Genomic DNA, 15,290 nt, shown 5'->3' with positions numbered 1-15,290 from the left:
CCTCCACCATCAAGCAGAAAGATACAAAAGCCCACAAATGCTGTTTTTTTTTTTAATGTCAGACCAATGTTGACACAAACAGGTAATTAATGACTTCTCTAGCAGCAGCTCTGCTGAGAAATGCTTCCTATTACCAATTAGCCATTTTCCATACAGAGAGCTCTAGTGAGTGTTTCTGCAGAAGCTTAGAGCTGCTGCAGCTTCCTTTCCATCATCACCTCTAATGCCTTTGAAACAAATAAAGAGGTTTATGGACAACGGGCACTGGTACCTCAGCACCTCTACTGACAGAGCTTCTCCTCCACAGTATCCTTGCACTGCTAAAAGGAACTGAACTAAAACAAAGCTGCTGAGTGCCCTGGCTGCAGCCAGGCTGTGCTCCACAGGCAGGCCTGCTGCTTGTGCTAACATTTAATCACGCAGGACATCTGCCAGCTTGGCTTGACTGTGGTGATTTTCTTCTTATTCCATATTTAAAGTTTGTTTATATCACTGAACTGAAAAAGCCACCAGCAGAGTCTCTTCACTTGGCCATCCATTGTCCTTCCACAGAGAACCTCTAAAGCCTCTAGCTTTGATTATGTTCTCAAAAAACAGCAGTGTTCTACCCTAGAGGTGCTCTGGCAAGTAAGCATGACTATAATTTATATTTAATTTATTAAACTCACTCCTAAAGTCCAAGAATACAAGTGACCCCCTTGCTAATTTTGCCAGTAACACCTGAGTGCCAGGTGACACCTCAGCATTAGTGACAGGTGGCACCAGGCACAGTAACTGATGCTCACCCTGGTAATAGGGTGAGACTGGCTAAAAAAATTACACTGAGCAGCAGAGGGTTGAAACCTGAAAAAGGACTGAAAACCTGCCTCTTTTTACAAGGTCCCTACAAGGTAAGCACCTCACCTGCACTTCTCTTAGACTACGGGCAGAAATTTAGACAGAAATAAGAAACAGCAACACAAAAGTCCACAGAATTCTTAGGAGACAATGACCAGCAACCTCAAAGGACTATTTATGTGCCAGAAAAACCCAAGCTGAAGAATCCCAATTATGCCAACAGTTGATTTTCTGAGAAGTGTTAGTAGCTTTTGGGGATTGTGTTTTGGTCCTTTTGTTATTCAGCAAAAACGAGGAAACCATGGAGCAAAGAGACGCTTATTGACTTTTTCAGGTGAATGAAGCAAGAAGTACTGTTACAGTAAGCAGCCAGCAACAGTAATAAAACAGCAATAATAAATTTCTTTTCGTGGTTCAGCTATTTGTAAAACCTATGTGTTGCAGTGTCAAATTTTGGGTTGATTAACAAAGATGCATTTATTACCCAAACCAAAAGACTTGGTCATCTGTAACTCAAATCCGGTTGCAGCTGCTCCAACAGTTTTCCGACCATCAGGCTCACCTGGCAGCAGAAGGCAGCTATGCCCACCCAAACTGCAGCAGGTTATCCCACAGCATCCCTACCAACCACTCCCCAGGAACATTTCCTGACTTCCAACCCCCTAACCATAGGTAAAGTACCATCCCTAACCCCCAGTGTGGTAGTGAACATCCCAGTTCGCTTTCCTTCACGCTGGAGGCCAGGGAGGGAAGGCTGTGAGTTAAATGAACATAATTCATAAAAAAACAGGGAAAAAGCCCAGACTAGCCCAGCAGCAGAGCAGTGGCACAGGCTGGAGGAGTTCAGGAGGGAGACACCCCACAGATGGTCACTCGACCCTTGACCCTGGGCCCCTCCCATGCTCCCTGACTACAGCTCGCTCCCTACAGCCACCAGTGCTGGGCTTCTCCCACCTGGAGAGGTGATGCAATTCTTGCAGAGGATTGTTCACTTCTCCAGGGATGTTTGTTGCTAGACACTTCCACATGGACAAATTAGCTGCAGCTCATTACCCCGTTTTCTCCTCTGCTGAGTTAATTGCTACATCCCGGGCTCGGAGTGCCACAGGAGCCTCCTATAAAATACACCCTCATACTGCTCTTTTATGCACCTCCACCAAAACCTGCAAAGCTGGGCTGCACTTGCTGGGAATAACACTGTACTCATTTATAGCATATTCGAAATCAGATTATTTTGTTTTTCTAGCAGCACCAAAAGCCACACAACACAGCAGCAATTTCCTATTTTCACATTCTAAAGTGAGTAAGGAGTGAAAAGAAAAATACAGTTAAAAAAAACATTTGTCACGCAAACCAAAACATTGAAAACCATTCAGGTCGAAGAGGTTCCTGACTGTAATGCTTTTAATTATGTAACAACCTAAAAAGCTCTTCTGAAGTAGCCAAGGCAATTGCCTGGAGCTGGGCTGTCTTTCTGTGGCCTTCCCACATAAATGCTAGAAATTGCACTAGTGATGCATACAGAAGGATAATTCCTCCATGAGACACCTCCTACCCTTCCTTCTGTGAACATTCCTTACAAGGGAGAAATTTATGCCTGTGCTTAGCAGACAAACCCATCTGTGTTAAAAAGGCCACCCCAAGTTTACTTTATTCCTGAAATCCTGGAAAGCATGCTAGGATCCCTGTTCCAGTGATCCTGTTCCCTGTGCTTCCACACCCTCTCTGATAAAAAGGTTCCCAATTCTCTGAGCACCCAGCAAGCACCTTGGAGCAAATCGAGCTGGAAATAGAGGCAGGAATAAGGTCCCTGCTTCCCATCAACACCTTGCTCCAAGACACTGCCAGTTCTACAGCTAAGGAAAGCAGTCAGGAAGGACACACACAGCAGCCAACCTGTGGTAAGTGTGCCACCAAGAGGAAAATGCAGCCACAAGAGTGCGGAGCAAGAACAAAGAGCAGCAGCAGCCTGCAAAATATCCAGGGAAACCATGGAGGGATTGCAGTGTGGGGCTGTAAAATATCCAGGGAAAACGTGGAGAGATGGCAGTGTGGAGGATGCAAAATAGCTGGGGAGCCCTGGAGTGATGGGCAGCTGCAGGAAGACTTCTAGGATTTTCCAGGAGAAAACCCTTGTCTCTCTATTCTTATCTATTTAAAAGGGATGTTTTGTAAATGCTTTAACTTTTCATGAGGGAAACCAAGGGGCAAGAATCTGGTAACAATTCCTTCTTTCCCTCTATTATCTCAGAAACAATCAAACCGGTCTGGTTTTCTAAAGGCACAATCAGTAACTCCCAGAATTTCCTGAGCAGTCCCTGTGCCCTTTGTTGCCAACCCCAGAAGAGCTGCAGACCTTGCTCTCATTCCTACCAATATAAAAACATGTAAGTGGTCTTAGATAGTCTTTATTTTGTCCAAAGAATGTTTCTTAGAGTTTCCATGAGCGCTGAGCTGTCTTTGTGAAACAACCATCATTTCACAGCCCGACTAAGTCTTTTCTTCACCTTGCACTGAACGCTTTATTCCTGAGGCTTCCCCAGGGCAGGGACACCTGGAACAACTGCTGTGCCCACAGCAGCAGCAGCAGGTTTTGGCAGCATCTCCCGCTGCCGTGGCATGGGACAACTCATACCTGGTCCTGGCTGGTCAGCCCCAGGCGCATGACAAAGTAGAAGTGCACCAGGAAGTCAGAGTTGGGCTGCAGGTCCTGGCGCCGGCTCATCATGGCACAGAGCAGCCGGAATGCCTGCAGCTTCCCCTCCTTGTACTCACTGGGCAGCATGACTGCCTGCAACAACAACAAAGCCTGCATCACTCCTTGCCTTCCCCACCAGCCAGCCCATGCAATGCGTGTCCAGCAGCTCTCCCACAAAGCACAAAGCATTACCTTATATTCAGCTCCAAAGAGCCTTTGCAGGGCACTTGCTGTCTTGGCCAGTAGTGATTGTAGAAGTTAAAAATAAGGCAAACTAAATGCCTACCCATTCAGCTCTGATATAGAAGAAAATACTCCTGTGTGAGAACTTTAGAACTGACCTTGAACAGCCATGATGCAAATATCCTGAGAGGAGGGATCAGGACGGGAGGAGAGGGAGTTGACTGACTGTCAACGCTGATAGCGAGGTTGTCCCGGATCTGGAGGTTTTTAAAGAAGAGCATTAATAAAACCAATATCTTTTTTAACACCCTTTTTTTTTTTTTTTCATTATTATGTTTTACTTTTACTTTATTTAGATTCAGGTACTACCCCTGGGGCTATACAGAGATCCCATTTCAGCCAAAGCCACCAGGAAAGCTTGTTCTATGCTGCTGCTCCCTGGCCAAAGCAAACATTGCCAGTTTGAGTCACACTGTAGGCCTTTACATAAATACCAATGTCTGTACTTCTTTTTTCTTTGCTACTGTTTCTTCACCCCATTTAAATTCTCTTGTCATTGGACAGGTTCTCAGTTGGACTTTGCTTCTGTAAATCAAACAAGACAAAGCTTCCTTTATGACAGAGCCCTCCCATGCCATGTTTATGCTCCAGGTGCTAATACACAATCCCATGTAATGATCATTTCCACAACAAAAGAAATGTATTGCTATCATAGGCTGTAAGTACCACATACCTTTGCAAGTTTATACCACAGCTCATAAAGGTAGCCAAATACTTTTGCATGGATTTTAGGTGACTGTATGTTGTTCACATCTCCAAGAATTCCCAGGATTCTCCTCCACAGCACAGCAGCAGAATCAGGACGCCAACCAATAAGGCTTCCACCAGCAATTACACTACAATCGTCAGCCAGGAACTCACTGCTCTCTGTAAATTTAAAGTGTTCCATTTCCACAAGTTAGAAATGCAGCCTAAGTATGAATTTGGTCAACAAAATCTGGTCATTACTCCTCCTAACCATCTTCCATCTCACAAGAATTCTCTCCCCTAAATCTCTCTCCTTCATTGGTGGAGCTGCTTCTGAGTCCAAGAAAAACACGGCAGCAAGTGTAGGCAAAGGGGCTCACAGGTGACAGTATGACCGGGCACAGCACTGCTACACCCCAGAGGGCTTTTCAGCAGGGAGGCAAATGCAGCTAAATACAACATTCAGGTACCTGAGGGATGTATTCAATCAGTAACTCACTCTCACAGGCAGTATTTCTATATTCATAATTTTTTTCTTTTTTTTTAAGATCACACAGCGTACCAAGACCTGGCAATGCAACTGGACAAAGGAATAAAAAAACATGGCTGAGAGTCCTGAAGAATGTGCTCAGGCATCACCTCTCATGCAGAGCAGCTCCTAAGAGAACAGAACTTGTAGAAGGCTGTCAGGGTAATGGGATTTATGCTCTTAAACAGTACAAATCCACACTGAAGTGCACGTTTTAATGACAAGAGCTGGTAGCTGCTCTCCTGTCACAGGCAGCAGTACAACCATGCTCCAGGTGTACCTGCAGCAACCAAGGCATGGAAGGAAGTTGCAGGAAACCTCTACACAGGCAGAAGGAAATAACTCATGTCCTCTGAGGACTCAAGAAGGTTAGTGAAAAAAAAGGCATTTTTGATCCTTACATGTTTGAATATATTTAAAAAACAACTTTTTGGGGATTTCCCCCCCTATTTGTTTTGTAGCATTATGAAGTCCCAAAGTGCTAAACCACACATTAGGATGTGCTAAGCACATTAGAATGTTCTCCTACAGATCTGTGCTCAGGGAAGTGGCATCTGCTGCTCAGTGGCAGTGTCAGTGTTGATCTGCCTTACCCTATCAGGTTTCCACAGCAAAGCGAGCTGTGACTTGGCTGAGAGGCAGGAATGCAGTTAAGGACATTTCAGCTCTGCTGGGCAATGACACATCTGTTAACACACTTCTTTCACTCCACATTACCTGCCAGGTTGCTACATGTGGTTCTTTCTCTTTGTACCCCCAAAGAAGCAATTCCTGCACCTCAGCCACAAACAATTTTTTACCATACACAACCGTTCTTACTATGGGCAGTATAACCCTTTTCACAGCAGCAGTCCGAGCAGTTGGACTAGGTGTGCTGGTTCATTAAAGGACAGATATTTCACAGGAAAAGTCAACATGAAAAAGTACGCTTGAAATTATGTATCCATTAGGAAAGCAGCCTGTAAGACATCCCTACCATTACTGCATTATGTTCCTGACCTAGTATCTGACTTGCACTACCAGATGAAGGGTACCTTTACAAATGGCAAAGAATGAACCACTTATTTCCTATCAGTCATAAAAAAAAAAAAATGCAGTAAGACATTTCCTCAGACCATGCTGCTATGAAATAAAACTTGTTCACTTAAAACATATATTAGTGTGCTATACTTCAACACTGGGGCAGGCCCATGAGTGCCCAGCTACCACAACCTAGCTGGGCACTGTAACAAGCACAGTTATTTTTAGCTGTGCAGGTGCTGACTTTCCAGATCATTGTTTACTGGCAAATCAATTGATGATCCAAACACCTTCCACTCTGGGTATGCAGAACTATTCTGAGTGAGCATGTGGAAGGGTACTTGGTGCCATGTGCCACATAAGCCAAGTGAGGAGCACGCGCTCCTCTCTGGGCACACGTGTGAGTTCACACACAGTGTGGGGCATACGGAACCTGTGAGGTTGGTGGGCTCCTGTGAGGGGCTGAGCTGGAGCCAGCGCGGAGCTGCAGGATCCTCGCCTGTTCCCACGGCCGACCCGGCCTCAGGGTCATCCTCGGCCGCCTGCCAGGCCACCAGCGCGATGTCCATGTCAGCTCCACAGCCCAGGGACGTGTCGCTGCTCACGCTCTCACCTGCAAACAGGACAGCACTGCTCACACCTGCATCCCAGGCTGCAGCAGCAGAGCGCCCCAGAGAAGCATCCTGGCTGTCTGCAACAAAATCACAGCAGATTTCAGGTGCTGAGCTTGACAAAAACATTGTTGTGGCACTCACTTTTCTCTCTCTCTCTGTAATACCCATGTGATTGCTGCAAGTCTGCTTTCAGATCCAACTCAGCTGTACTGCTGCTCCTCTGCATTAGCACCTGCAGAGTAAGAATTCATCTCAGCTTATACAGCTCTGAGCACTAAACCACACTCCAGCAAATTTCACACCCACACAGTCATTAGAAATTAACCACAATCTGGTCAAGACATTCTCATAAATATTCAAAGTACCCAAGTACTTATCAGTGTCCTGAGGAAAACAACAGGCTTTCCATTTCATTCTTTATCCTCCCTTTCACAACCTCAGTTTTCACACCTACAAGCAGGATTTTTTAACCTATGTTTTTCAAACATATCTGAAATAATTTGTTAAGGTATAAAAAAAATCTTTCAGCCTTCATATTTCACAGAGATGATCAGGCTAAGTCACTTATTGTTTCAACTGTTCAGTCAAAAGTTGCCATAAAAAATGTATGAAGTTTGCCTGTGCTGATGTCAACTCACAGTAACATATGCCTGAACAAAAAGCATTTTCATCAGTGCTTTAAACCATCAAACATTTATTCCAGTGTACTGCAGCTCTGTAATAGCCATGAATTATTTATCTTTTAAAAGTTACGAACTTCTTGTTATTTCAAAAAATTCTTTGTGTAAGACTAGAACAGGGATATAACTGCAGAAGCAGCTGTTGAGGTCAGGAGACACAAACTGATCACACCCAGCAGGACAAAAACCTGCTACAGGGCTCACTTCCAGATTCCACACCAGAAATGGGATTGCTTTTCACACTTTCACCTCCTAAAGTTTCTGAATGCTAAAAAGCTTCTGATTAGAAAGAAAACACTGCTAAGAAAACACTGATCTTCACAGACATTACTTTTTGGTTTGCCTTACTTGCTCGGCTTCATGCTCCTTTACATGTCCCTTATTTTCCTGAACTGATTTGGAGTCTGAAATCGAATTTCCAGCCTTTTTACCTAGAAGTTTCAGAAAGGAAACAAGAACTATAAACATTTGCGGGACCAAAACACATAGGAGGTCTCATGTAGATTTCAGCTATGTTTACGAGTCTCATGTTTATAGTTAAGGCCATACAACACTTAAATGGGATACAAGAAGCTTTGACAAGTCCTTCAGAAGCACAACAAACTTACAGGAGAGGAAGTGAACTCCAACTGCAGCTTGAATACACAAAATTCAAATGCAAGTCAAGTGAAAACTCAAAGAGTTACACACAAAGTGCACACAAATTCCAGGTTTCATTTTTGGCCTCTCTGCTTTACAAAAGGTCACATCCTGCATTCACAGTCTCTAACTTTGGCAGCGACTAAGAAAATGAGCTAAAAAAGCATTTTAGAGGAGAGCTGGAACCCAAAGTAATTAAGAGCAGCATTTGTGAAGCTAAACAAGTCTCAGATCTTTTCCTTGAAAAACACAGTATTGCTGTACTTTATTAGAATTACCTTGAAAAAAATCAGATGGAATATCTGAAATGCTGCTGCTTCGAGTTAGCTGCTGCTCTTGGTCTGCAAATAGGCCTGCAGTTTCTGTTCCTTCTGAATTTTCCAGATGTTGAGATTCTTCAACTTCTGTTGATTAAATTACAACACAAAATATTTGCAGGAGCTCATATGCACATCTGTGAACTCCTCACCTAAGCTCTACGAAAAAATGACCCTTGCAAATATTTAAAATTCCCAAGATAAAACTGACAAGTTATTACTTAAATTCTATAAAATATCCTTAGAAAAACCGTAAAGTTTAGAGATGCATGAGCAGCATAAAAGGCCTAGAAAAGGAGAGACATGATTTTGGGAGTTAACAAAGAGGAGGAGGTTTCATGAACAAAGCTAGGTTTTCAGTCCTGAAGACCCCAACTGGACATTCTCAGAGCAGAGGCAACAGAACTCCCTTAAATGCAGTGTGCGGAGAAGCCGGCTGCACTCTCTGAGTGACTCCAGAAAGAGGGGAAGGGAGGAGCAATAAAGAAAGGTAAAAACTTTGAATAAAAAAAGCTCTGAGCTATATATAGCTTGGGTTTAGCTTGTGAGGACAAATCCAACCAGGCAGCTTTTGGTTTGGTTGTAACTGCAAATGAGAAGCAAAAGAAGGAGAGAAAGGCATGAAAATCCCCAAGAGAAAATAAACTGACATGCTGGGGAAGGAGCAACAGAAACTCTTGAGATCACAGAGCAACACTGCGCTGTTAGAAATTCATTTATCTTAGCATTTGGGGAAAAACAAACAAACAAAAAACTAGTAACACTCCAGTGTTTCCATCCAGCAGTGTGCAAGTTTTAATATTGCTGTACTACTTAATAAACACTGTAGGCATTTCAGAAAGTTCTCTCAGGAGGCACGTGCACAAAAACGAACATTTCTGGTATTGAGTGGCTTCAGCTGACTTTCAATGTCTTACAGAAAGCAATAAAATAAAACATTCAATGTGATTCACTAACTGGAACTATTTCAGCGTTCCCTCCAAAATAACTTGAGATGAAAACACACCAAAGATGTTTCACTGAGCAGGAATCCCCACAGGGCCATAAAGCACCATGTACAGAAACTCTCCTTTCTCTTGCTACTGCAGGTAATGAGTCTGGGCAGGACTCAGGAGTCACAAATCCCTCCCAGGAAGTGAAACATGGGAATTTTTACTTTATTTACTGGGTAATATAGACTTAATTGCAATTGATGGCAGTCTTTAATATCAACATGAACAAAATTTGCTTTGCTTGCACTGCTGCAAACATTCTGAGAAGAACCAACTGGACAGAAAGGGAACAGACAGACAGCAGTTTAAAAATATAAAGAACACTGATCTCAAAGATGACTATAAAGTACAGTACCTGACAGTCTGTGAGAGCAAGAAGTGTAAGAGATACCAGGGAAGAGAGAGCTCACAGTGTGAAGCAGAAGAGGTACACTTTTAGTGGCTGGCAAAGCCTCATAAAGATGAACACAGTTGCTGACAGACTGGCTTCGCTTAGCTTACAGGAAAAAATAGAGCAATAATTATATCATGAAAACAGTGAAATATTGCAGTTCTTCTGAGTGTCACAACACAACAAAAACCAGAGTTTTGGGATAAAGCTTTTTGACAGTAAGCCCAGGGGTTTCTCTCCTGAGATGTAAGTTAATATTGTGCAAGTCTCTCACACTGAAAGGGTAATAATCAGGGATTTCTGATCCACAGCAAGTGTGGAAGTGCCATTTATCTGAACACACACAAACAAGAAAAGCTGTGGATCAACACTTCCAGGTTAGCCCTACTGCTCTGGCAGGGTGTCAAAGGGGAAAATGCTGCAGCAGTAGAGAGGACCCTCCACTGGAGCACAAACAGGGACTCACGGAATTTAGAAATAAAACTCAAGACTGAACTGGCTCTACTGTCAAAGCACTCTGTGATCCAGGCTGGAGGCCGTGGCTAAGCCATGGAGCCACAAACCCCAAGTGCTCTCCCCTCCTTCCAGCTTTCCTGGTAAGGAACTGGGGAGGGAGCTGTGCAGCTCAGCAGCTCCTGCTCAAAGCAAGGGGCTTCCACAGGAGTCTGCCCCAGCGAACCAACACATGGAAACATGCTGACATGATATAAAGAAAGGCCAGGTTCAGGCTGCTGAAATGCTCGAACAGAGATCTGTTCCATGTCTGGAGTCTCAGTCATTACTCCAACATTCCTCACCCCAGCCTCCCTCCTGCTTTCCTCTTTCCAGAAGTACATGAGAGGAAAACCTCATCATGCCAAGAAAAAGAGAGCACATAAAACAACTATGAAAGGATAATATTAAATACATGATTTTACCTTGCGCTCCTAGGAAATAGCTGTATCAATATCTGCTATCTGCCTGACAGTAATGCTCTCTTAGGAACTGATAAAAATAGCCATGTAGCTCTAGAAAAACCCCTAACATGAACAGGTTTAACTCATGATTCAATGTCCTGTAGCTGAAAGCTTATATAGTTTTGACTACCACAGCTTTGACCAAAATACTTTGACTCTGTGATTCACACTGGCCAAGACATCCTGACATGGATGTGCAACCTCTCTGTTGAGGCAGTTAATTATTGAGCTGCTTTTGGCAGCAGCCAGCCCTCAGAAACAGATTTAAAACTTGAGTGTTACCAAGTGTCTGGGTATCAAAGCACTCAGCTGTGGTCTAACCTGTGGCTCTCTGACGAACAATGTTTCTTGCTTTCTCCACTCCTGGGGCCCCAGAGGTTGTGGCACTTCTGAATCTCATTGGCTCCACAACTTCAGGGTGACTTTTCCAGCTTAAGGAAAAAGATCTTCCTACTACAGCTGTCTTCTGAGGCTCTAAAACACCACCTTAGGACAAAGAACACAGAATTTTCTGGCACTGGATGCTTTGGCATGGATTTTTGCTGAAGTACGAATAGACTCAGACACAGCAAATATTAATACTTTAAACAACACAGGTTAACTTTCACTATTAATCAAAACTGACTGGTAGTTCAAACTATGCATCGATCTCAAGGTGCCATGCCAATGCAGCTAAAATACTGTAAATTAGAAACTTTACTAAAAATACACAAAGGAATTTTTACAAAGTTGCCAGTGCCAGCCAACAGCAAAGGAAACCACATTTAATCTCTTCTATCCAAAAAACCCTAACTGTAGGCGCAGACCCCAACCTGCCCTAAACTACCTCTCCTCCACAGTGAAGGATGACAACACACAAATCCCAACTGCTTCACATTTGATTAAAGAGGTTTTTACACCAGGTTAAGTAGTGTTTAACATTAAATTAATTTTTAAGATTAAGCTTCAATATTTAACCAGTTTGATACAAAAAAGCACTGAAGCAGAAAGATGAACCTTTGCCTCTCTGCTTTTTTTCCTTCTGTTCACTGAGCTTGTCCAGGGGCAGGTTTGTCATCTCCACGCCATACACAGTCCTGGCCAGCACTGCTGTCAAGGAGTCCATGATGTTGGCCCACTCATTGATGAGCTCCTCCCAGTCTGTCAGGGTGGATAGGACACTGAGCAGCTCATCCCACAGCTCCCGAGAGATGTAAACGCTCAGGTTCGCTCTGATCCAAGCCACAATGAGAGTCTGAGGGAAGAGACACCAGTGGCAGCTTGGGCAGGGCTAACAAGATGAGTACAGCACACCAAGCCCAACCAACTACTCTGACCTGCACATCAACATGGGCTCTTGGTGAGGCACAACTGATATGCAGTGCTATTTTCCCCCAAAAACCACCCCTAGAAATAATAGGGAAAGTTACTGATGAAGGAAATTAAGAAAAATTTCTGGCTAAATGTTGTCTGGCAAACTGAAATAAGACACTCTATAATAACAGCAGAATGACTGACTGTCCTACACACATGAAATGACTGCAGCAACTGAACCCTGGGGCAGCACTACACACCCACTTACACTATCCAGGCTGGAAGTATAGTAGGAACCATAAATGTCTCTTTCACTCAGTGTGACTCAGTTTTGACATTCCAGCTGGACTTTTAGGAAAACAGTTACTTGATTCTTACACTTTAGAGATATTCACTGAATGTCTCTAGCCCATCTGTGCTACCACAGTTTGCAACATAGCCCTGAAGAACAGAGCAAACACAACTCTCCCTCTTTTAGTAACAGTTTACAAAATAATTACTAGCAAAACATGAGAAACCCCTCCTACACAGTAATGCAAGTAGGTTTCATACTCAATTGAAACTGTGAGCAGTTGTGACAGAGCAAACCAACCAGCCCCACTCACTCACACGGAACAGCAGCCCCGCCATACTCTGAGCAAATGTGTCCTTTGTCTGGTTCTCCTTTGGCTTCTGCATCACAGCTTCTGTTATTCTGAGGAGTATCTGCAGCATCTGTTCCCTGATTCCAAAACAAAAGGTGCTCTATTAGTTGTACCTGCTCATTAATCCTGCAGCAACGCTTTACTTACTGAGAATGCAGTCACACTTCAGACTTCACAGATAATTCATAAAATAGATTGGTTGTGGACTGTAACAACTTTTTCTCTTAAATTATGGTATGTTAACCTTACCATGTCTTTCTGTTCATAGACAGCTCCATTATCATGCGCCTGAAGATGCTGAGAACAGCTTTGCAGGCATCCACCTGCTCCTTCAGCAGCAAAGGGACCTCAGTGCATGGCTCCAGCAGGAAAACATTTGCCGAGTTTGTCAGGAATACCTGGCATTGACAGTCCATTTGAACAGTGTTAGGAATGAAAACAGGCAAAACTTACAACAAAATACCTGTGCTCCTTCAGTTAAATCTTCCCCTTTCCTTAGAGGAAGTTTCATGTTTTACCCATCACTTTATTTTTCTGTTATTCCAGCAAGGCGCCAGGTGGCTCCCATCACACGCCCACCAAGGCTCAGTTTGTGGTTTGTGGGTGTCTCCTCTGCTAGGGCAGGCAAGAGGACATTCCTCTAGCCACTCATTTCCTGCCATCATATGCTTAAACAACCACCAGTATTTTCAATAAATGAAGTTCAGAAAAAGTAAATGCATGGTTCTGATTAATTCCTAGTACTCACAGGAGGAAAAAAATACCCTTCTGTATTAAAATGCAGATCTTTGGCCTTAAGACATGGTCATGTGGTTTAATATACACATTTCAGAGTGACACATGAAGTCCAAATTGTGTCTTACAGAACAAATCAAGCCCCGGTATTTCTTTTCCTCCATCTCGGAGATTGTAATGGACTTCGCAGTTCAAGCTCTGTGAAGAGGCAGATCTCAGCCCCACATGTCCCCCTCCCACACAGCTCCCCCAAGCTCACCTGCAGTGCAGCCTGAGCACCAGCCTTCACATCCCTGTCCTCATCCTCCAGCACGCAGCCCCTGCTGACAGCGCTGGTGAAGGAGTAAGTTCTGCCCCAGCTGGAGGAGCGCTTGTGTCCACAGGGCTCCGAGGAGAGCTGCCAAACAGCCTGGTTAGTGGCAGGGCACAAAGGAACACCTCACAACTGAAACAGAACCATCCCTGAGGTCAGCAGCAAAAGTAGGGAAATTGGCATGGCATACACTTGTTTCCACAGGGAACTCTTGGCTATTATTTTGTTATTTCCCTATGTGGAATTGGAAGGTTCATAAAAGTTTTAGAAGGTATGTTACTTAAAATATTTTTCACCACTTTTCATAGCCGCTGATTGCACTAACACTTGAATTTAAGCGTGGCAAAACTATAAATTCTCTACAAAACAAGGTAAAAACCCTGTCATTCTCACGCTTTTACATCTTATTCAGTACTAGAAAACTTCCTTTTAAAGAGTGTTGCAGTGTCAACAGTGTCAAAGAATTTTTACTGATGGTTCAAAACAGGATATTAAAGGATGATGCATAGGAACTGTATCTACAGTTAAATTTTCTAGATAAAGATATCCAGTTACAATTTACAGAAATTAATACGTGTTGTCAAGTTTTTAAGCACCAGCAAAATGAAATAGATCTCCATGCCTTAGGCCAGCAGACAGTCAATTTTAGCATTGTAAAACCCATCAGCATTTCTTCCATGAAGTTCCTGCTGTCATATTTACATATGCAGGAAATAACCATAAATGATGTTTCTATAATCAACTGCAACCCTCCCTGCACTCTAAGTGCTACTTAGTAACTATTTCAACTGTGAGCCCTTAACTAAAAGCATTTTTTAACCTCTATTCCCCTCACACCTTAAACTGTTATTCCTCTACAGAGTGAGGTGAAAAGCCCCATGTTGCAGCGGACAAAGTAAGAAACAGGGATACCATACATGTTTACCATCTGTTTGCACTGAGGAGTCTTCCAAGGGAGCAACAGCATCCTGGCCGTCCTCCTTTTTGTCTGGCTCCTCCATGAACACAGGTTTCTCCTGCAGTATCCACTTCTGGTACACTTTCACCACCTTCCGTGTTGCAGATATATCAGAAGGCGGCAACAAAAAAGCCTGAAAAGGCAAGTTCCCTGATTTCACTCCACATAGGACACAAATGTGGTGCATACAAACACACACACCACCACCCACACTGCCATATTACATACCAAGCTTCAGTTCCCTTAACAGTTCCATAATCTGGTTGTTAAACTAGACCTAGGGGGGAGCCCGACCTCAAAGGCTGTTGCTGTGACCAGCACCAAGTTTGTCCAGGGACCAGCCCCCCAGGGTGTCTCTCACACCCGTTCCCTTCAGAAACAAAAACCAGGACAGCGAGCAGCTGTGGGCAGTGACCTGGCGGAACACCTCATTGACGAAGTTGACGTATCCACGCGTGGAGAGAAGGATGCCCTGCACCATCTCGTAGACACTGCGGTGCTGTTCCTCGACGCTGCAGAGGCTGCAGCTGCTGAGCTTCCTGTCTGACAGGCTGCTGCTGCTGGAGTGGCTGCGCTCCTGCTCGCCTGCAGGCGCTGCACCGGTCTCCATCTCCACGCTCTTCTCCTGGCCTACGGCAGCTGTCTGCAGGCACAGCACAGCACATCACCCACCACACTCTGGGATCCTCATGGAGAGCTCAGGATACCCTGTCTGGCACAACACTGCCATCCCAGCAGTCAGAC

At 44.1% G+C, this 15,290-nt stretch overlaps 1 protein-coding gene across 3 annotated transcripts in view; it reads right to left on the bottom strand.

Annotated features, from left to right (window-relative positions):
- RALGAPA2 (Ral GTPase activating protein catalytic subunit alpha 2) overlaps positions 1–15,290 on the bottom strand; it is a 94,487-nt gene that overhangs the window by 61,564 nt on the left and 17,633 nt on the right. For all 3 annotated transcript variants that reach the window (XM_021543322.3, XM_077782009.1, XM_077782010.1), the window contains exons 10-24: positions 14,962–15,189; positions 14,506–14,679; positions 13,535–13,672; positions 12,790–12,938; positions 12,506–12,617; positions 11,600–11,837; positions 10,925–11,089; positions 9,612–9,752; positions 8,226–8,351; positions 7,657–7,739; positions 6,770–6,860; positions 6,448–6,627; positions 4,452–4,645; positions 3,877–3,975; positions 3,473–3,628 (exon numbers count right to left, since the gene is read on the bottom strand). In XM_021543322.3, the coding sequence (XP_021398997.2) occupies positions 3,473–3,628; positions 3,877–3,975; positions 4,452–4,645; positions 6,448–6,627; positions 6,770–6,860; positions 7,657–7,739; positions 8,226–8,351; positions 9,612–9,752; positions 10,925–11,089; positions 11,600–11,837; positions 12,506–12,617; positions 12,790–12,938; positions 13,535–13,672; positions 14,506–14,679; positions 14,962–15,189 (2,274 nt within the window). The remainder of the gene's footprint in view (positions 1–3,472; positions 3,629–3,876; positions 3,976–4,451; positions 4,646–6,447; positions 6,628–6,769; positions 6,861–7,656; positions 7,740–8,225; positions 8,352–9,611; positions 9,753–10,924; positions 11,090–11,599; positions 11,838–12,505; positions 12,618–12,789; positions 12,939–13,534; positions 13,673–14,505; positions 14,680–14,961; positions 15,190–15,290) is intronic.

Source organism: Lonchura striata, chromosome 3 (assembly GCF_046129695.1).
Source record: "Lonchura striata isolate bLonStr1 chromosome 3, bLonStr1.mat, whole genome shotgun sequence".
Lineage (NCBI taxonomy): Eukaryota > Metazoa > Chordata > Aves > Passeriformes > Estrildidae > Lonchura > Lonchura striata.
Note: the sequence above shows the minus strand (reverse complement) of the source record. Positions and strands in the feature narration are given on the sequence as shown.